This window comes from Monodelphis domestica, chromosome 4 (genome assembly GCF_027887165.1).
Source record: "Monodelphis domestica isolate mMonDom1 chromosome 4, mMonDom1.pri, whole genome shotgun sequence".
NCBI classification, from domain to species: domain Eukaryota; kingdom Metazoa; phylum Chordata; class Mammalia; order Didelphimorphia; family Didelphidae; genus Monodelphis; species Monodelphis domestica.
Window position 1 is genome coordinate 208,135,667 of NC_077230.1, and position 22,738 is coordinate 208,158,404.

Here is a 22,738-nt window from a genome sequence, read left to right on the forward strand (position 1 = left end):
TTCTTGCTAACACAAAATGATGCTGAGATTTTTTTGTACATTCTTGCACCCATGCATTACTCTTTTCTGACCACCATAAACCTTCTTAGGTCATAGTTCCAGGAACAGAATTTCTCCTTCAAAAGTTTAGTAACTTACATAATTCAAAATTGTTTTATTAGACTAACTTAACCAATTCACATCTCTTGAAGCAGAGGATTTGCATTCCTTCCATTTTATAAGGCCTTCAAAAAATGAGTTTTCCTGTTTTTTGCCTTTTTTTTTGCTTCCTGGTTGATATGAGGTAATATTTCATAGTTGCTTTTAATTTATCTGTTTCTTAATAATTCTGAACATTTTTTCAGAGGATTCCTAGTAGTTTATATTTCATATTTTGAAAACTTTGTTTATATCATTTGTTCTCTTGTTTGGGGAATGACTTAATTTTTTAGGTTTATGTCACTTCCCTGTGTATTTTGGATATTAAATTTTTATTAAATGTTGACTGTAAAGATATTTCACAATCTGTACCATTTTTTCTGGATCTTTTATTTTATGTGTGCAATAGCTTTTAAATTTTATATAATCTTACTGTTTATAATTATAATTTTCCTCCTATCTATAGTTATCTACTTTTCCAAGCTTTTTTCTCAGAACTTTTTATGTTTAGGTAATTTGTATATTTGAAATTGATTGTGATATCTGACACAAAACTACTCTCAATTATTTTTAGACAAATTGCTTTCCAGTTCTCCCAGAAGTTCTTGTTGAATAAAAATTCTTACCTTTGTGTTTGCATTCTTTGAACTTTCACTCCTGTACATTGCCCATTTGTTTCTAAATCTTGTCTGTCTAAGCTCTTTTAGTAATATACATTTCTATTTATTATCTAGTGCCAGCTAGTTTTAATATTGGCTGCTTAAAATCTGGTTGTGGACAAAACCTCATGCCTTTCTCCTTTAGTAAAAAATATATCCCTTGATTTTCTTGACCTCTTATTCTTAAAAATAATTTTTATTGTCTTATTTAAGTCAATAAATACCTTCAGTTATTTAAGATGACACTAAATAGGTAGGATAACTTAGATAGCATCAACATTTTTATTATATTGATATGAATAAAGTTTTTTTAATGTTTAAATTTTTCCCCCCTAAAAACCCTTACCATCTATCTTAGAATCAATGCTGTGTATTGGTTCCAAGGCAGAAGAGTGGTAAAGGCTAGGCAATGGGAGTTAAGTGACTTGCCCAGGGACACACAGCTGGGAAGTATCTGAGGCCAGATTTTAACCTAGGACCTCCTGTCTCTAGGTCTGGCTCTCAAAATCCACTGAGCCACCCAGCTTCCCCCTAAATTTTTAAAAAGAACAATAAAAGCATCTTTAAAAACATCAAGCTATGACATGAACTTGAAAAATAAATTTGGAAATTGAATCTGCTCTAAGATGGTCACAGCACTTATTAATAACTAAGAGCTAGGACAGTCTCTAGGAAAAGTTTTTAAATTGCTTTGTCTCCACAATGAAATTTTTAATACAATCTCACGTATCAAAAGAACAATTTATTTTAGCTTAGACATAGAGTAATAGAATAAAATAATTGCTTATTTTCAAGTACAGTTATGAACTTATGAGTGATGGCAATATAATTCTTGTTTTAACATCTGCAAAATCACTGACTACATTAAAAGTAATATTAATGTATCTTGCTGAACACTCAGCATGCTATCTCCTTGATCAAGAGTTATTAACTGACTTCCATGGATAAATTTCATGGGGTAGGTGAAATTGAATGGGAAAATAAAATTACATCTCATTTTCACTATCTAGAATTTAGTATTTTCTTCAATTATTTAAAAACATTATGCTGTAAAGGTGTCTGTGACAAAGTAAAGGTTAAGATCCCCTGTCCTAAGCTATTGCTGACCTTGTCTGCCCCAAGTCCTATTATGTAGTATAGATACTACAATACAATTCCATTATAAATCTGAGTATAAATTATAGAGGAAATACCTGACATTTTTTTCATAATGGTCTCTCTGAAAAAATAATTACATTATGATTCTCCTGTCCCCTCCCTTCCCTTCTCTTCCCCTCTCTTTTCTTCCCCAGAGAATGACAGGGATATCACCTCCCTGGCTTACTGCAGCCCAAGATCATGTTAGCTTTTCTTGCTGCTACTCCACACAATTAACTCTTAATGAACTTATATTCCTTAAGAACCCCACTTTGGCCTTGACCAAACTGCAGAATAGCCCTACCTTTCCCATATTGTACTTGCAAAGTTGAATTTTTTAAGCTCAAATACAAGATTTTATATTTATTTTCATTCCATTTTGTCTTACTAGATTTGGCCAATGTTTTTACCTGACTAGATCTTTAGATTAAGTCAAGACCACTTTGTGTCATCTGCAAATTTGATAAGCATACGCTGATAAAAATGTTAAATATTATAGGATTCCTGAGGCATTTCATTAGAAACCTCTTTCCAAGGTACCATTGAATTATTCATTAATGGCACTCTTTGGAATAGCTGTTCAGCCATTTTTTAATTAACCCACGTATAAATAGAACTAGTTTTAAAACTCTATAAATGTGTGTGTGCATGTATGTATTTTATGTGTATATATGTATAGTCTCTAGAAGTCTTTGTCCTCTCTATAAAAATAATATGATACTTTGTAAATGCTTTGCTAAAATCCAAGTAAAATAGATTTCTATTATTCCCCATTTAGTATGATTTGTTAATGAAACTGCTAGTTCTCTGTAATCCCTATTTTCTCTTCTAGGTAGTTGCCATTCCTTTCACAGTTCATTCTAGAATTGTCCTCAATAAGAAGTTCAGGGGCTTAATTTTCAGAGTTCATCTTCTAACCTTTCTTTTTCCTTTTTTCCTTTTTTTTTTAAGTCAGGGAGACAGTTGCCCTTTTCCAATCCTGCAGCACTCTCTTTCTGCCTTCTTGCTTTCCCCTTAGATTTCAAACCTCTATCCATTTTTCTTCTCTAGTCTCCAGTCTAAAGGCTTAGCAAAGGAAATGAGTAAAATAAGGAGTGACCAACTCTCCTTTCTATCCTTTGTCCATTTTTATCATCTCATTCACACTAGTAACAGATCCTCAACCATCTTTGATCCTCTTCTCCTCTATAATGTATCCTTTGAAAAAACAAAACAACCACAACCCTTTATAACCCTTCTTTTACTTTTGTTTAGGTTGTAGTATCTATAGGCTTTCCAACTTCAAATCATACCAAGTAGATGGTTAGCAAGTCTAATCTTTTTTAATTAAAGGATTAGATTTTAAACTCTGAGGTCCTCTGAATTTCATGTTCCAGAATTAATTATGCTATAGGGTACAGATGGTGCTCCTTACTGACAGTGCTACCTATAATGTATGTAGAGGTTTATTGTCTGTAAAAAACCAAGCATGTAATCAGCAGGCATTTCCACATGGTATATCCACCAAGAAAATTTCTGCTGTCGCTGTTTCTGTAGTTGTTATCAGAAGGGATTGTGGCCATTTGGGATTTGGACATTTTAAAAAATTAACTTGTTTATTTGTTTGTTCCATTAAAATTCCCAGGTATCTCCCACCCTCCCTCGCCTACCCGCACTAGAGAAAGTCTCATTTAACAAAAAGATACGTGTGTATGTAAAATTATGTTGTGCTTGTTGCTGTTTATCACTTCTTTCTCCAGAAGTAGAAATATACAAGTCATTCTTCAAACAACATTTCTGTTGCTGTATATAAGGTTCTCTTGGTTCACTCTTCATAATTTTAAGTCTTTCCATGTTTTTCCAAAAATTAACCTATTCATCATTTCTTATCACATAGTAATATTCCATCACAGTCATGTGCCAGAGCTTGTTTAGTCATTCCCCAGCTGATGGGCATCCCCTCATTTTCCAGTTCTTTGCCATCACAAAGAGAGCTGCTGTAAATACTTTTGAACATATAGGTTCCTTTCCTTTTTCCTTAATCACCTTAAGAAATAAACCTAATAGTGAGGACTTGAACATTTTGTCTCATAATCTGATCTTTATCTCATGGTCTGCCTTTGTAAGCAAAAGCTTGGTAAAAGACCAGCCTCTGACAGCTTGCAGCACACTGGGTGGGTCTGACAGGGGCTGCTTATTCCCCAGCATTCTGTAGAAGCCTTGCATGGTTTGACATGATTGTTCATTGGGTCAGTGGTTTCTCTTAGAATAAAACTCATTGCAATTAATTCTGAGATCACTGTAGGAGGGACTGAGTAATTATATATTTTATGTTCAGAGGGCACAAGAGGCAGCTTGGTACAGTGGTAAGAAGGTCACCAGACCTGATTCTGACGCACACTATACTGGCTCTGTGACTTTGGGGAATCCAGTTAATGTCTCTGTTCAGTTCAGTCATTTTTCAGTCGTGTCTGACTTTTCATGACCCCATTTGGGGTTTTCTTGGCAAAGCTTCTGGAGTGGTTTGCTATTTCCTTTCAGGTCATTTAACAGATGAGGAAAGTGAGGCAAACAGGGTTAAGTGACTTACCCAGGGTTGCATTGCCAATAAGTGTCTAAGACCAGATTCAAACTCAGGAAAATGAGTCTTCCTATTTCCAAGCCCAGTGCTCTATCCATTGTGCCCCCTTGCTATGCCACAGAGCTACCCATCTCTGGGCACTGAGACAATTCCCCAAGACTATAAATTACAGAAAAGGTACTCTTCTATACTAGGAAAGGAAATTCTCACCAGCAGCTCTGATGAAATCAGAAGTCAGATTTCTTTTTCAAGAATTCTTCATTCAAATCTTGGCTTTGCCGCTAATTTTCTGTGTAATCTTTAGTAAGTCACTTGAGTGTCCTCCGCCTTAGTTTCCTTTTGTGCAAAATGAAGGGTTAGATATATTCTGAGGTCTATTCAAGCTTTAGGATTTTGTGACTCTAAGTCAGCAGTAGAATTGGGAGGAGAAAAAAAAAACCTAATGCCTAATTCACCAGGCCACAACCTTCCCTATCATGATGTAATCACCAAAAAAGCCATGGTCCTAGCATGGAATCGACTCAGGAGTACAGGTTTCTTTATTGTACTTTAATGCATTCTTTATGAGCCCAGATTATACAGTTGTGAGATGGGTGTTGCTAAATCAGGAACCAATATTGGCATATAAATTAAAGGAAATATTTTCCTAGTATATAAAAAAGTCTTAATAAGTCCCATGTGATATTTTAACAGCTAAGCAAGTAAAGGAAAACCATATGGAGAATGAAATGTGTACTGATAACTGATGGTGACGTGAATATTATTTCTGCCCTTGTTGGGCCAGATTCTTGCTCATGATTTTTAAGATATCAAGAAGTTGGTTCTATAAAGATTAGCAATCAGTCCAAGCTACATCTTTTTTGTAGAACCAAAAAAAAAGTATTTAGCATTTTATATAGAATTTTTTAAATTGGTTATGATATGCTTTATTCTTTTCAGACTGAATCAGAAACTAGAGTTGTTCACGCATCAAATGGTTAGGATCTTGACAGTGGTAGTCTGCATATGGGTCTGTTATCTTTCTGTTGTGTCTCCAAGCTAATCTTCAGAGACCAGAATTTGGGTTCTCAGATTCCCTGGTTCATTTAAGTGATGAAATGTGTTATTTGCTTCCTGACAGAGAAGTGATGATCTCCAGATGCAAAATAATTTGACTTTTTTTTTCTTCAAAAAGTGGCCAATGTTAGAATTTTCTTTCTAGACTGTGAATATTTGATATAAGGATTTTATTTTTCTTTCAATTTTTAGAGGGAGCTTGGGGAAGGAGGAGATTGCAATGGAGTTGATAAAATTTTTAACATTAAGAAAAGGAGATTATTAAAGCACTTTTAAAAATGTAGACAAGTAGAACAATTTGAAAATAACTGTCACGTTTGTTGTATGCTTGAGAAGAAAGATTATAGCTGCATAGGCAATCTTTTTTTAAATTTTCCTCAATATGCAAATATTCATCTTGTTTAGAATTTGCAAAATTCAGGATTTAAAAAGTAAATTACATTAAAATAGGTGAAAATATTGTATTTTTTAATATAGAATTCTCCAGCTAATGTTTTGTTTGGGAGACTAGCCTAATCTACAACAGTGCTTCTCAATCTGTTGGCCTGCAGACTTTTTGGAAGCTTCCAGGCTATTTCTAGGAATTTATGAATCCATGTGGACACCAAGAATAATCATTTTGAACTTTATTTGGCTGTAACAAAATATGCAGTAGCTCAGTATAACAAATAGGCAAGTATGTATTCCATAGGCAGAATAATGCTTTTTATAAATAAGATTATTTTTCATATATATGTAGAGGCTTCTGTTATGCAAAAGGAAAAAATCAAATAAAAGTGTTACTAAAATACAGAAATTTTTTCATTAAGACTAACAAACAACTAAGATAGTTGACTGGTTTTGATTTTTTTTTTTTGATGACCCACGCACCCAAATGAAAGGAAATGGGATGTCCTAGCCCTTACCTCAAAGGTAGGCAGTTGGTGGTTGTATATTAAAACTGACAGCTGAGGGTTAAAATAGTCTCAGCCTCTCTAGTCCCTTAAGACTTCAAATTTGTCCATCTGAGAAATTTAAATTTTATAGCTCCTGTATAAACACATTTTACTCATGTCACTGAATAAATTAGCATCCTTATTTAAACATATGCAATTTAATCATCTGCCACTTCCTCCCACTACTATAATGAGGAAGAAAATGCCCTCCACTTTCCTTCTTACTATATGGTGTCTTTTACCACTCATATTCTAAATGAAAGTTATTTTTAGGTAACAACATTAAGGTATTTTTTTTTCATGATGCAGGTTCATTTCCAATAAAATTCCATTTCATTGGCTCATAGTGGCATTAAAGCAAAACTGGGTTCTCAAAGATTATGCCCGTAGAAGAGATGTAAGTTATGGTCATTTGGTGTAGTGGAGAGTTCATAAGACCTAGATTTGAGTCCTGGCTATGCTGCTAACTTTTTGCAGAACCTTGAGCTTCAGTTTCCTTAGATATAAAATCAAATGTAGGATTTAATAAGCACTTACTATGTGCCAGGTATTATGCTAGATGCTGGGCATTCAAATGAAAGCAAAAGAGACCATCTCTACCTTCAAGACCTTACATTATAATGGGGGAAGATAATGCATAATGAAATGTTGGAAAAGAATGCGGACACTGTAGAAAGTGACAATGATGGCATCAAGGGAATCATTGTTCCCTACAAACAAGGCAAACAGCTCACCTGTTAGAGCCCAGAGGGTGCCAGATATGGTACTAGTAGGAGGGAAGATGGTTAGGGTAAGGATAAGGATATATCTAAGCTTAAGAAGGCTTTTTTTTTTTTCAGTGGTTCCAGTTAAAGGATTGTGTCCAAGAACCCAAACTAACCAAGTTCAGAAAGACTCATCACAAAAACACTATGTACCATGTGATGAACTTTGTGGTCCAGAGGAACTTAATCTACTAGGGCACAGAATTATAATGATCCAGATAAGTGGAAGGAATATCTTCCCCATTAGGGCCCAGTTATGTGTAGCAAAATTGAAGGAGTTTGTTACTGGAAGAGACCTTAGATATCTCTTACTTTACAAATGAGAAAACTGAGTCAAAGAAAGGAAATTACTTGTCTACTATAATCCACTGAGTTAGTGAGAGAACTGAACTAGGACTAGAATCTGTAGGTTCATTGCTCTTACTACTTTCCTATTCCTTCACAGAGTCATTTATTTTGGCCTTATGGTTTTGAATGAATGAAAAAGAAAGCATTTCTCTAAATGCATACTGTATGCAAAGCATCAAAGAATAGCAATAGGTGAAGGGGGCCTGAATAGATGGTGGCCTTGTGAAGGGGATGAATATGATATAAATTGTAGTGATAAAAATCAACAAGAGTTAGCACCTGATTGGCTATTGGGGATGAGGAAGAGTGGGGAATTGAGAATGGCTCTAAAGTTGCAAACCTGGGCAAGTGAAAGGATGGTGGATTCTCACTACAGAAAGAGGAAAGGTTCAGAAGAGGAGTGGGCTTTGGGGGGAAAATAATTAGTTCTGTTATGGGCATGTTGAGATGCCTATGGGTCATCCAGTTTGTAATTAAACAGTTGATGATATAGAATTGGTGCTGAAGAGGTATAGTTGTATCTCAAGTCATTTACATAAAGATGTCAGTGAAGCCTGTGAAAGCTGATGAGGTCACCCAGAGAGAGATGCTGAGAGTAAAAAAAAGGGCACTAAGAGCTGTGGGTTATACCCACAGAGTACCTGAGATGGATGACAACCTAGCAAAGGAAACAGATGAAGTGTTCGGTCTGGCAGGAGGAATACTAGGGGAATAGTTCCATGAAAACTCAGAGAGGACAAGAGTGTCCAGGAAAAGAGGGTGGTCATCAGTGTCAAATGATGCAGAGTAGTCAAGAAACATAAGAATTGTGAAAAGGCATCCAGATTTGATAATTAAGAATTCATTGGTGATGAGAGAGAGAGAGAGAGAGAGAGAGAGAGAAGGAGGGAGAGAGAAAATGTTTAAATTGAATGATGAGGTTAGAAGCTGTATTGCAAAGGATTGAGGAATGTGAGAAGTGGAGGCAAAAAGAATAGAAACTTTTTTTTTTTTAGTTTTATAGGAGAATACCAGGGGATGGCAGGTTCACGTGAGAGCTTTTTTAGAATGAGACTTGGGCATGGTTGTAAGCAGCAGGGAAGGAAGTAATAAATAGAGGTTGAAGATTACAGAGGGGAAATGATTGTAGGGGCCAACTACTGAAGGAGACGTTAATTGATAGGATTAAAGACAGACCATATTAGTTAAGGTATGACTCAATTATGACTATTTGAGAAAAAAGGTGAATGAAAATGTATGAAGAAAGAATCCTAATGAGGATTTAGGGATTGACTACAAATTATGACACTTTCTGTTGATTCTTTTTAGACCAAAACTGTCATTTAATTGGCATAGGAGAACTCTGGGTAAAGCTATTTCCTCTGTCAATGCAAATGACAACTGCTCTGAGACTAATAATCTTAGAGAAGCACATGGGGCACTGAGACTATAATTTGCCTTAGGTCACACAATTAGTATATATTAGAGATGAAACCTGAACTTATTTCTTCCTGATCTCAAGACCAGACTCTCTAAATAACCACACCTATTTCTTGCTGCCTACTTTTGATATTAGTTTGTTAATAGTTACTTTGTTAAATAGTTTCTAAGCACATTTAGTGGATCATATGTTCAATGTCAACTTTTTAATAAGACATTACTTAAAAAAAAAAACCAAACCCTTACCTTCTGTTTATCAACTTCAAGGAAAAAGAGCAATAAGGGCTAGGCAATAGGGGTTAAGTATCTGGCTAAACAGCTAGGAAGTGTCTTAGGTTAAATTTGAACCCAGGACCTTCCATTTGTAAGCCTATCTCTCAATCCACTTAGCCACCTTTTTGAAAAATCAATGTATCTTCTCAATATCTACAGCATAAAAAGGATTCTAGATGCTGTGCAAGATCTCTCTTTAAATAGACAACCAGCTCCACTCACTACTGGAGAAAAATAACTTACTGCATAATTGGCCATTTTTCTTTTCAAAAGCTTTAGTCTTTCTCCTTTCACTTTGTATTATCTATACTTATAAATCACAATCTGGGAAGAGAAATAGTTCACCCGCTGCATCCAAGGTTACCACATCAGAATTCCTTTCAAGTGATAGAGTTCTCACTTACCTAACCAGGACTGTAATATGATCATTAAGCACTGGAAATCTATAGCAGACAATCTTTGCTAATGGCCATTTAATATCAGTTATCCATTAAGAGCAAATTCTGACTCCAGTTGCTGATAAATTTTGTGACCTTGAAATGCACATTGGTGTTTCAATATTTTTCTAAAAGGAAACCAATTTTAAGCTTGCTTTATTATCTTTGGTGAGAAAAATTGTGTGTAGCCAACATTCCACCTTTAGACAAGAACCTTATTTTATCCTGGTTTATCCCAATAGTGTATACACCTTAACCACCTCCTTCTGTATCATTGCACACAGGTATGAATCTATTACTCTCAAGAAACTTCAATAATTCCAAAAATTGCCTGCTGAGGAAAAGGCAAACTCCCTAGCATTGACATTTAAGGCCCTCCACATGCTAGCTTCCTCTCCTCATTTCATGATCTTCCACAGTGAATGATTCACTCTTCTCCATTATCATCTGGTCCACTTCATCTTTGTATATTCATTTTGCAGACCTACATCATACTCTCTCCCCTATGATGACCAACTGAACCCTTTTATCATCCTTCAAGGCCCAGCTCCAGTACAATCTGTCCCTAGAAACCTTCTTCACCCAATTGGCATTGATCCTCCCCTCTTTGAATCTTTTAGGCTTCTATATTTGACCACACTTAGGTACTGAATCATATTTCAATTTGTATTATTTGTTTGTGTAAATGTTTCATTCCCCCTTATGGATTATAAGCTCTTTATGAAGGACTACGCCATCTTTTACTTCTCAGTGATAGCAGAGAATGGACAATTAGTAAAAATGTTAAGTTCAAATTTATTTTTTATATAGATCCATACTTTTTTTTTTCAGTTTTATGCTGTGTATAGTCCTCTAGTCTGCAATTGATCAAATAGACAAACTATACAGATTTCCATTTATGAAATATGCCAAAAGATATCTTAGATATTTTTGGTTTAGAAGTAATTGATTTCTTTGGAGACATTTTCAAAGTCAACCAAAAGCATTTGGTCTGGTTCTTAGCCTCACGTGACTCTCATGTCAATGTGGGATAACACAAAGAAAACTGAATTTGGAGAGTTGAACTTGGGAATCACGACTTAAATTGGAATCCTGGCTGTGATGTTTAAGGTCTCTGTGACCTTGGGCAAAATATTTAACGTCTCTTTGACTCAGGTTCCTTATCTGTAAAATGAGGGCATTGAATTTTTAAATTACCTCTAAGGGTTTTTTAGTCCTAGAACTGTAATCTGAAGACGTTAATTTTTGCAAATTGATTTCCAGTATATTGACTTTGAAATTTCATCAGTTATTTGATTTAGGAAAGCATTAAGATTGGTGGTGGTGATTTTTAGTTGTTTCAGTCACATCCAACTTTGAAACTTCATTTGGCGTTTTCTTGGCAAAGATACTGGAGTAGTTTGCCATTTCCTTCTGTGGCTCATTTTATAGATGAGGAAACTGAGGCAAAGGTCACACAGTAAGTGCCTGAGGTCAGATCTGAACTTAGGATGATGAGTCTTCCTCACTTCAGAACCAGTACTATCCACTACTGCTGCCCTATTAGGACTGGCAAAATGGTATTAATAAAACTTCCTCACCTTCCCTACAGAGATGATGTGGAAAGTTAATTATGTTGTCTTTTAAAGCTTTGTGGTCCCTTAGAACAATATTTGAATACCATTGAAAATACTTATTTGTCGATTATTCTTCATTTACTTATCCAGAATAATGAAGTTATTCTCCCTTTTGCTAAGTTACAAAAATAGGCATCAGGAGCATATATATAGAATGTCAACTTTACTCCTGAAACAAAATAAAAATGTTAAGGTATTTGATCAGCTTTTGATAGAAGGGATAAAAGGAGGATACGGCTAATTTGGCTGATACTTTCCTGAAAAATGAATTGTAAGTTTCTAACTTTCAACCTTTGACAGTAGTATAGTTACATATATAAAAGCAGAAGTATATTTAGTATATGTTTGGTTCAAAAGAAAAAAATTAGAGCTGTGACTAGACCTATATCAGCCAAGAGATATTAGGTTTGTACAGTGTGACCAACAGAGGATAATTACTTTGCACTGATACTGTAAATCCATTTTTGAGGGTTGATAGCAAAAGCTGCTGCTCATTTTTCCTTAAAATTGTATCAATATTTTTTATTTTAAGTCACATATTTCCCATATATGGCTCTTCCTCTCAGAGAGCCATCAATATTTGGGAAAGTGCTACAAGCTTTATGTTGTTGGTGATACATATTCAGGTATACATGTAACTGGTTAGACTTGAAAAGGAGTGAAAATCTCTTTGTATGGAGTAATCAAGCCAGCTTCCTAGAAGTTTATTGAAGACTTTAAAACTCTCAATTTATGAAGACACTAAAGAGTCAGAATGGTTTCATTCTTACTTTGCTATCTCTAGTTCCTACTTCAATGCCTTGCACATTGTATACTATTAATGATTGGATAACCAGGAGTCCTAATCTGACAACACTTCATTTTCTTTTCTTACCCTAGGTGTGACCCATGCAGCAATTTGGGCTGCTTGCATTTCCTATCTCAGTGCAGCTGTGCCTCCAGAATTGAGAACTTCAGCCCAGGGGATCCTCCAGGGACTTCATCTGGGTTTGGGAAGAGGATGTGGAGCTATGATTGGTGGAGTTTTAGTCAATTACTTTGGTAAGTAGTGACCTTCTCTCCTTGGCTTTTTCCACTGGCTTACTACTTTTTAGAGACATTCCAAAAGGACTTCATGAATTATTAGAGAGTTTTAGTCCCATTTATATTCCAGGCAACAAACCTTGCCTTCATACCCTTTTGAAATATTTTGTGCTAGCATGATTTTAAAATTATATTTTCCCTAGTTACATGTAAAAACAATTTTTAACATTTATTTTCTGAAATTTTGAGTTCCAAATTCTCTCCCATTTTCTTCTCTCCCCTCCCTGAGATATTAAGTAATTTGATCAAGATTGTACATGAGCTGTTGTACTAAACATATTTCCATACTTGTCATGTTGTGGAAGAAGATTCATATAAAAAAAAAATAAAATGAAAAAGTGCTTTGATCTGCATTCAGACTCAATTGTTTTTCTGGGAGTAGATAGCATTTTTCATCATGAGTCCTTAGGAATTTTCTTGAATCATTGAATTGCTGAGAATAGCTAAGTCCTTCACAGTTGATCATTGCACAATATTACTGTTTTTATGTACAATGTTCTCCTGGTTCTGTTCACTTCACTTTGTATGAGTTTGTGTATATCCTTCCAGGTTTTTCTGAAACCCTCTTGGTCATCATTTCCTATAGCACAATTATATTCCATTACAGTCATATATCACAACTTGTTCATGTGCTTGCATAATTTAAAAGAATTTTGCTAATGTTGTGGATGTGGAGAGTGTTTATCTTTTACTAGTGTGATGAATGAAATTCTCTGGAGGCTGTATATATTAACATTTTAAATTAGATTATTTAAAAAGCCACTTGAGATTTCTAGCTAGCTAGTGGACTTCCTCCACAGTCTGAACAGATGCCACAGAATTCAAGTGGAGTAGAAGGCCCAAGAAAGAGGCATAAGCACAAGCAACTAAGCAGCTAGTCTGGATGAGAAAAGAGAGCCACTTCCTTTCTTACAAACAAATATATATTCCTTCTGACATCATCATCCAGTCTCTCTGCTGGACATCTATGATAGGAAAATGGGCATGCTGGAAGTGGAAGCAGAAATCCGAACTCCCTCATGGGAGTATCCTAAAGATGCCAAGAGACCTACTACTGTGCTGTCCAAAATGGCGGCTTTGGGCTAGCTGATTTCATCACCCAGGAGAGTTCTTGTTTACAGTTAAACAAGGAACTGGTATCCCTACTGCCTTCTACAAAAGCCAGCCCAGTGATATGCCCTTCATCCTGTTATCCTTAACAAAGACAAAAGATCTAGACATCTGAAGAGAAGACCCAACCCAGTATAGCCTGGGGAGAGAATCTGTTTTGCAGTTTTAAAATAGTTTCTTGAGTGAAAAATCATTTCTAAAAAAAAAAAAAACTCAAAAAATAATTCAATATGAATTTTCCAGCCTAGTTGCTGCCCACTCTCTAACCATGTTAAGAATGAGTCATGTAATATTAAGCTGCTTGCCAAGTTGTATATCTTCCTGATAGAAGAATATCCCTGCAGATGAGAGAACAGAGAAATATGTTTTTTTTTGGTTTAAGTTAAGGTGGCCTGACATACTGCTCAGAGGATATGAGGGGGGAAAAAAAGATACTACAGTTTAATTAGAGTTTAAATCAAAGAGACCTAGGTAACCCCAATTCTTGCTGGTTCTATAGTCCTATGTCATGACAGTTCAGCCTGTCAGGCAGAACTTTGTGTGGCCAGGCACTGTTAGATCTACATTATTAGATAGTTTCAGAGGGGCAGCAAGATGGGAAAATAGATAGAGAACTGGATCTGGTGTCAATAAGACCTGAATTCAAATCTAGCCTCAGACACTAGATGAGTCACTTAATCCTGCCTCAGTTTCTTTATATGTAAAATGAGGATAATAGCACTTACTCTCTGGGTTGTTGTGAGAATAAAATAATTTAATATTTCTAAAGCATTTTACAAGCCTTAAAGTGCTATATTATTTTGTTCAGACTTGAGTATATCAGGACAAGGAACTTCACTTGAAGAAACTCCCTTTGTTATTAATGCAAATTAGCAACTGTCCTGCAATTAATGGCATGTGCCTAGGGACACAGAGAAGCTAAATAATTAGTCCAGGACCATTCACCTGGTATATGTCTGAAGTGGGATTTCAACTTTGGTCTTCTTGTCTCCAAAATCATGTCTCTAACTACTGTGAACTTCTCCTATGAGCCGCAGTGGAATGAAAATCTTGATTGTTAGTTTATTTAATGGAAGTTTCACCTTCCATTCACCTTCCATTTCACCTCTGTTCATGGAACCGAGAATATCTCAGAACCATCATCTGTGAGCCTATTCCTTGTCATCTCACCTAGATAATAGAGAAGGACCCCTTGAGGATCTGTCAGAGGAGCTCCCTTTATAGATAAAGAGAATCATAGAAATCATCTTACATGACTCATTTTACAAATAAGGAAACTCATTCCAGTAGAGGGGAAGTGGCATGCCCCAAATCACGCAGCGCTATGTTACACCCAGAATTTAGGACCCTAACTCCTTGGATCCTTTTTCCACACTCTCATGCTGAAGCATTTTCCTCTTTGAGTTTGTTGTTCTCTGTATGATTGCTGGATACAAGATATTAGAAGATGCAGCCATCCTTGCTCTAGGTGCTTCTTTCAAAGAGTCTTGTTGGCTGATTTTTGCAGGTGCTGCTGCAACTTTCAGAGGGATTGGGATGGCCTGCCTAGTGATCCTCTTGCTCTTTGCCCTCATACAGTGGCTTGCAGTCCCAGATGAGGAAGAAGGTAGGTATTCTATCCTTGTTGTCCCTCCTCAATGCTTGGATCTTGGGAATGACCAGCTCCTAGAAATCCAGACAGGCGAATACAGCACCTAGATCTACATCTCTGATTCCTCCCAGATCCAGTGACACATCTTTAATGATGCGTTGACATTTTCTTAGATTATTAGAGATCCACTAGACCATGCTCTTTGAGCCAAAGCATGTTGGAGCTAGAAAGGACTTTGGAGATCAACTAATCAACTGATGTTAGACTCAGAGTTTTGTTTAAATTTGAAGTGACTATTGAAAAGAATATTTTTGTTTTGGATTTGGGTAGGATTGGGCAATGAGGTAGCACTGTAGAGAGAGTGTGGGGTCGGGAGTCAGGAAGACTCATTTTTCCTGGGTTCAAATCTGGCCTCACTTACTAGCTGTTTGACTCTAGGCAAATCACTTAACCCTGTTTGCCTCAGTTTCCTCTTCTATAAAAAAGCTAGAGAAGGAAATGGCAAGCAGTGTCTTTGCCAAGAAAACCCCAAATGGGGTAACAAAGTGTGACGATATACAGCTGAAATGACTAAACAACAACAAAGACAAAGAATGCTACCCACCTCCTGACAGAAAGGGCTTTTTGGACTCAGGGTGCAGAATGAGACATTTACTTTTTGAGCATGACCAGTTGGGGAATTTGTTTAGTTTGACTATGCATATTTTGTTATCAGAGGTTTCCTCACTCCTAACCAATGAAGGTGGTGGGAGGGAGAAAAATGAATTTTTATTTATTGAAAAAAATAAAATAAAGCTTTAAGCATCATTCATTTGACACTTTGTAATTTACAAAGTGTTTTTATGATGATGTCATCTTAATCCTGTGAGGTTGATAAGGAATTTATCAGAATCAAAGAATGTTAGAACTGGTAGGGGGATCCTTAGACATAATTTCATTTTACAGTTGAGAAAACCAAGGCCTAGAAGTTAAATGACTTCATCAAGGTCATCCTGAGAGTTAGTCGCAGAAATGAGATTTGAACTCTGGTCTCCTGTTATACTCATTTTACAGATAGGGATGAAATGAGGGCTCAAATGGGGTCAAATATTTTTTCCAGATTTGCACAGCTAAGAAATGATTGAACCAGATCTCTAAAACCAGGTCTTCTGACTTCTAGTTGTTGTTATTCAGTTGTTTTGACCATGTTTGACTCTTTGTGACCCTGCTGGGGATTTTCTTGGCAAAGATAGTGGCATGGTTTACTATTTCCTTCTCCAGCTCATTTTATAGAAGAGGAAACTGAGGCAAACAGGATTAAGTGACCCACCCAGACTTTTCCTACTAGTGTCTGAATCATATTTAAACTCAGATATTCTATCTACTGTGCCATCTAGCTGACCCTCTGTCTAGACCGTTTCCTACTACAGTATATAATGACTTTCAACCTTGTTTTTAAAAGTTACAAACCTTTAAAAATATATAAACAAATACATTTTTAATTAAAAATAATAAAAGTTATGAACTTTTGGTTCTGAGACACAACCCTGTCCTGGGACCTGGTTTGCAATAAAAGTGTAAAAAAAAATGGAGCTGCTATAAAGCAATATTGAGGCCTGGTTAAAGTGTGTCATGCTTTTTATTGATTTTATTGCCATCTTATAAAATGTGAGCCAGGCCCTGGTGTGAAGCCTGTTTCCTAGGTCCTAGGACTGAGCCCACTTCTTTTTGGCCACGTTTTCTCAGCCTTCCTTATCAGATGTACTGAAGTGTTTGTGTTCAGGGAATCCAAAATGTTACTGAAACCCTAGGGGCTGAGTTTAACAGAGTTTAATTCAGCAAGAGAGACAAAACCCCCTTTTTTTCCCACTGGCCTGACTTGGATCACCTGGTCCCCTTATAGCCTTGGTTCAGGTTAATGAAGATTTTTCCTTGCCTTACCCTCCCATGTATCAAGTTAACTAATTCAGAGCATCAGTCTCACAAAAGTGACTTGGGAACACAATAGCCTTCCCTGAAACTGCCTTTCAGATGTCTTCTTGAAGTTAAGTTAAATGGAGATCAGGCTTCTCTATATTCATAGTTTCTATAGGAAAAAAAAAAGAAGAAAAGCTCCAATTTGCAACCTCAACAATGCATGCTCCATAAATGGGTCCCATTAACCTGGGAGTTGGAGGATAATGTATTTATATAAATTACACTAATTCTTTCCTTCCTCATTCTTCCCCTTCTGCCTTCTTTCAGGTCCCAGAGAAAGTCTCACCTTCTACAAGAAGCCTTTCCCAATCTCATTCAGGGGATGTTGCTTTTCCTCTCTTGATTATCTCTAGTTCATGTTTTCATGTCTTGTTCATATATACTTTTGGTATTGTGTCTCCTCCATTAGTTTATGAGCCCTTTGAGAACAGGGACTTCCCCCCACTTTCTTTGTATCTGCAGTGTTTAGTACAATGCCTGGCACATAGTAGGTGCTTCCTTAAGGCTTGTTGGCCTGACTGGTACTATAAAGAAAACTCTACAGAGCTATTTTCATATCACTTTCATTTCAGATAAGACAATGTTGGCAGAAAGGATTCCTGTCCCTTCTAGTCCTGTCCCCATAGCAACCATTGACTTGGTTCAGCAGCAGACAGAAGATATCATGCCTCGTCTTGAACCCAGACTTCCTCCCAAGAAAACCAAACACCAGGAGGAACAGGAAGATGTGAACAAGCCTGCATGGGGAGTCAGCTCTTCTCCTTGGGTTACTTTTGTGTATGCGCTTTATCAAATTAAAGAGATGATGCAACTGACCAGAAGTAGCCGGGCTTCTGAGATTCAGCCCTTACAGGTAAAGTATTTCCTATTCTAGAAATGTGGTCTTTCTCTTTTTAACATTAACTTTGATACTTAGTTCTATGCCATCTTCTTTCATTTTGGCAAGAGTGGGTAGGTAGACATGGCATGGAATGAAGTGACATGGATTTAGAATTTCATCACTATGGGGAATTCCTGTTATGGGAATTCCATCCACCAATGCAGATTAGCAGCTCTGTAACTTATGGTCTTTGAGAGTTTCCTAGACTACAGAGAAGGTTCCTTGACTTGGCCATGGTCAAACAGCTAGTTAAAAAAAAAAAAAGCGAAACTCAAACTCTGATCATCCTGATTCTAGGGTTGCCCTTTTATCCCCTAGACTAAGTCTTCTCATTTAAAAAAAAATAACTTGAATAAATATCAAATAGCTCTGTGTTTTATTCCAATGCTTCCATTGCAAGAATGGTATAGATTTTTATGGACCCCCTCAAAGTATACAATACAATGAACCCATGTATGGATCTTGCTCAAGGTAACTCATCTGTTTTGGTTGGTGTAAGTGTTGCTTTGCTGGAAACTACAAAAGACAGGAAAGAATCAAAGCAGCCCAGATGATGAGTTTTCCTTGACCCTGGAACTGTGATTCTTCCCAAGTGAAGATAAGTCATCCTGGCAGAGCACTTTTGATGATTGTATAGCCATCTCTGAATCTTGATTTGTAGATAAATGAAAAGAAAACTTTATAGTCCGGCAATTGCTGAAAGAGTTCTCAGTCTCTCTGTTCTATGGCAATAACTCCCCCTTTAACTTTCTTCCTTGTAAGTCCCCTAATCCTCCACCAACTTCCAGAGTGATTTCGGAGGATATTTGGAGAAGGCAAAGGGAAAGACTTTGGAGAAGGAAGAGAAAGAGAAATGAAGAGGGAAAGGGGCCATTTCACCTTGCAGGAGATTTGTGAAATCCTCTTAATGCATTGTTATGATTTTTAATTTTCACTTATGCTTTTCCCATTTCTTTATAATATTCTTTTCATTCCCCCCAAACTTTGATACTTACTGCTTCACATGCACCAGGAAGGTAAAGCACAAGAATATTATTTTTTCCTTTAAAAAAAAAGTCAATCTTTTCATTAAGTTGGGATCATGTTTTCATCTCTCTATGAGCCTGGGAAAATGAACTGACATTGCTTCAAGCTATTAGCTCTTTCGATTAACCAGGGCTTTCAGCCACAGAACCTTAATTCGTTTTAATAGACCATTATACCATATTCCTAAAATTGTAGCCCCATTGAATTATGATCCTTGGAACATTTTCCTTTCTTGATCCTGAACCTGCCCTTTGGAAACTAGAGGCAGTGAATCAGAAGGCAGTTTGTCCCATGGCTCATAAGAACAAATTTAGCCTTTTGTGGGAAATTTCTGCCAATGGGTGCGCCCATTTTCCAATTTGAACTTTTCTTATAAAATATGTACTCTAGCAGGCAGCAAAGAGTGAAATGGATGGAGTGCCAGGGTTGCAGTCAGGAGGACCTGGGTTCAAGTGTGACCTCAGATACTTCCTACCCTGCGAGTGACCCTGGGCAAGGCACTTAACCCTGTTTGCTAAGCCTTTCCTTGCTCTTCTGTTACTAAGACAGAAAGTAAGAAAGATTTTTAAAAAATATATGATCAAGGGGGCAGCTGGGTAGCTCAGTGGTCAGTGGTCCTGATATATTGGAATATATTATATAAACATGGACTACTGGAGTTGGAGGGAAACTAGGATGAATCCCAGATATCAGAGCCAGGTCTAGAGATGGGAGGTCCTGGGTTCAAATGTGACCTCAGACACTTCCTAGCTGTCTGACCTGGGCAAGGCACCTAACCACCATTGCCTAGTCCTTACCACTCTTCTGCCTTATAACCAATGCACAGTATTGATTCTAAGACTGAAGGTAAGGGTTTTTAAATAAATATATACATATATATGATCAAATTAAAAAATAAAATAAAATGTGTACTCTGAAATCCAGAGGACAAATTTGAAATATCAGAAACATATTTTTGTCCCTGATGTCAGAGATTAGAAATGACTAGCTAACTGTGGTTTTGGGCAAGTCACTTCCATTTCTTTTGACCTCCGTTTCTTTATCTATAAAAAGGGAGTAGCAGTTGGGGGGTGGGTAGAGTAGATAACATCCTAGTTTCCCTCCAACTCCAGTAGTCCATGTTTATATAATATATTCCAATATATCAGGCATTTCATTAATAACAAACAGCCTGGTCTGTATACAAGAATAAGTCTACTTATAGTGTTTATGTTTTTCATGCGGCTTCTCGGCAGATAGGAAAAGAATTAAAAGGTAAGACATTTTACCTTATTTCTTCAGTACTTACAAACACCCACCATCATAGGGCTGCTACCCATTTCACATAGCCCCTTAAAAAGCCTCCGACAACCATGGTTCCCGGGGACACCTGAATATACTTGCCATCAGTTCGTGAGATGTCGGGCAGCCACCCTCTCTACGTGCGCCATTTTCCTTTTCTCCAATGTGCTGTTTTCTCTTCTCTCAGGGGACCAGTGAGCATCGGGAAATTTCACCACCCCGTACCTCGAGGCATTCCCCAAGTGTGACTAACTCTGAGCTGTCAGGAGATGGACCAACATCTGAATCCCAGACCAACGCTGCTTTCCCTGTTCCTGACCACTCTCCCAAGGATAGTCCTCCTCATCCAGCTGCTCCCTCTGTTGTAGATCACCTTCCTCAGGAGAGTCACCCTCAACCCGCTCCTAGCACACACTGAGACAAAGCCCACTCATTTTACACATCACATGGAAGAAACTCTGGGGTCCAGAACCCAGGACTCTGTTCATCTTAAAGATTATAATACAATGCAACACATGCTTTTAAGTGTTTAAAATCATTAACATGAAAATGCATATTAGCTACAGTACATATTTGCAAGGAAATTTAATCTCTTTGGGAGATTATGGTGGAAAACAAAACAAATTACAGAGAGAACTCTCAGCTCCTTTGCTCAAGTATGGTTATATCACAAGATTTCTTGGCCAAGTCGAGAAGAGTTGAAACCAGCAGCAATGTTAAAAGGAGAGAAAGTGTTTCAAGTTGTTTGCTGTTATAATTTACCCACTTCTTTGATCAATTATTTCAATTTTGTTTCATTGTTTCTGAAAAAAAAATTGGAATAGGACAGAACACAATTATTTTTCTCTTGAGGAGAAACATCATGATGGGAAATGATGTCAAATACTAAAAGAGGAACCAGATAAAAATTAAAAACACATATATTCTTTTGTAAAAAAGAAAACAAAAACATCTCACCAGACACTGAATATCTTAAGCTAATCTATTTTTCTAGGTGGATGGTGGATAAAGTTATGATTGAATTTTTGAGATGTAAAGCTGCCTTTGGCTGCTATGAGCTAAATTGAGCTTTAAAAAGCATTTTTTTTTTGGAAATGGGCTTTAAGAAAGACCAAAAATATGGGATTATTTTAAATAAACCAATTCAGTATGCTGTAGCTTATTAGCCAAGAGTAACTAGATAGGTTTATAACTTAAACTAGCCTTTCTTACTGTTTACAAAGGCCCTAATTAATTGATGAAATTTCAAAAAATTCATCCAATTTTCTGAGGGTTTCTTTAATTAAGCAGACCTGTGGAGGCTATTTATAAACGACAGTAGAAAATTAAGTGCCTGGGATAAGGTAGAATTAATAAGAAATTATTATATGATGGTTTTGGGGGTGCTTATGGATTCCTTCCCTGCTCCTTTTGGTGGGGAAAGAAAATAAGGAATAAGGAGCAAAAAGGAAGGAAATGAAAATGACATTTTCCCCAAACTAGGGAAACAAAGTCACAGTATATTTTTACAACCTAGACTTAGTCAGACACTGGAAGGTTCAGGTACGGGGATTTGTGTGTTCAGACATTACCACTTCTGCTGCCAGAACCCTAGCTGGATGAATACATGAATCCCCATACCATGGAGGAGGAGGAGGTGGAAGACCAAGACACTGCTGTAACTAAAAATCAGCCACATTTATGTTGGGACTTTCTCACAGACAAGTCAGCTCTGGGTTCAGCAAAGGAGTGTAGACAGAGAGGATGAATAGACTTAAAAATTCCACCCTCCAGGTGTCTGGTGTAACTGTTAAGTCTGGGGTCCCCCATAACCTCCTGGCTAGGACTGCAGGGGAGGAGGGGGAGTCTGCCCTTGAATGTCTGGCTTCACAGTGAAACACAGCATTAAAAGTAAAATAACTGCGAGAAATAGAACTAGCCACTAGTTATTTTTGCACTTGAAAAACGTACTGTACTGTAAATGATCATGACTCATTTTAAGTGACCTTTAAAATCAGATCTATTTATTATGTTTATATAATTATGGAAATGAAGAAATAGGTGATGGGCTGAACCTCACCTCTGAATGTACAGTATGTGGATTGTCACACTGTAGGAAGTCTATAGCTTATACTGTATTCTGTGTTTACACGTCTGATTTATTCCTTTGAAACGCCTGCTGTTCTTGGAAATGCACCATTGACATGTTGGAAAAATAAAAATAAATGCACATTTTTAAAATACTTGGTAAGTGGTTAAGATGTGGCCAAATACACAGAAAGATCTCCATTGACTAGACACACAGACTCACTCCAAATGCACTTTGTAATGAGGTTGTGGATGCCAGTAATTACTCAGCATTGAGTTAATACCTAAGCTTTTTATTTCATTTTATGACACCATGTTTTCCCTCCCATTCCCCTCATCCCTTGGCATCATACTTTTATATTCAAGTGAATGCAAATGAAAAAAATTTAAACTCTTGTTTTC

The 22,738-nt window shown here is 36.8% G+C and overlaps 1 protein-coding gene across 2 annotated transcripts in view; it reads left to right on the forward strand.

Annotated features, from left to right (window-relative positions):
• Positions 1 to 22,489, forward strand: part of MFSD6 (major facilitator superfamily domain containing 6) — a 90,334-nt gene extending 67,845 nt beyond the window's left edge. Inside the window, exons 4-8 of one of the 2 annotated variants that reach the window (XM_007494525.3) lie at positions 12,222 to 12,383; positions 15,043 to 15,141; positions 17,655 to 17,935; positions 20,224 to 20,242; positions 20,457 to 22,489. In XM_007494525.3, the coding sequence (XP_007494587.2) occupies positions 12,222 to 12,383; positions 15,043 to 15,141; positions 17,655 to 17,935; positions 20,224 to 20,242; positions 20,457 to 20,467 (572 nt within the window). In that variant the 3' untranslated portion in view covers positions 20,468 to 22,489. The remainder of the gene's footprint in view (positions 1 to 12,221; positions 12,384 to 15,042; positions 15,142 to 17,654; positions 17,936 to 20,223; positions 20,243 to 20,456) is intronic. The other variant, XM_001378714.5, reaches the window with a different exon arrangement.
• The last annotated feature ends 249 nt before the right edge of the window (positions 22,490 to 22,738 follow it).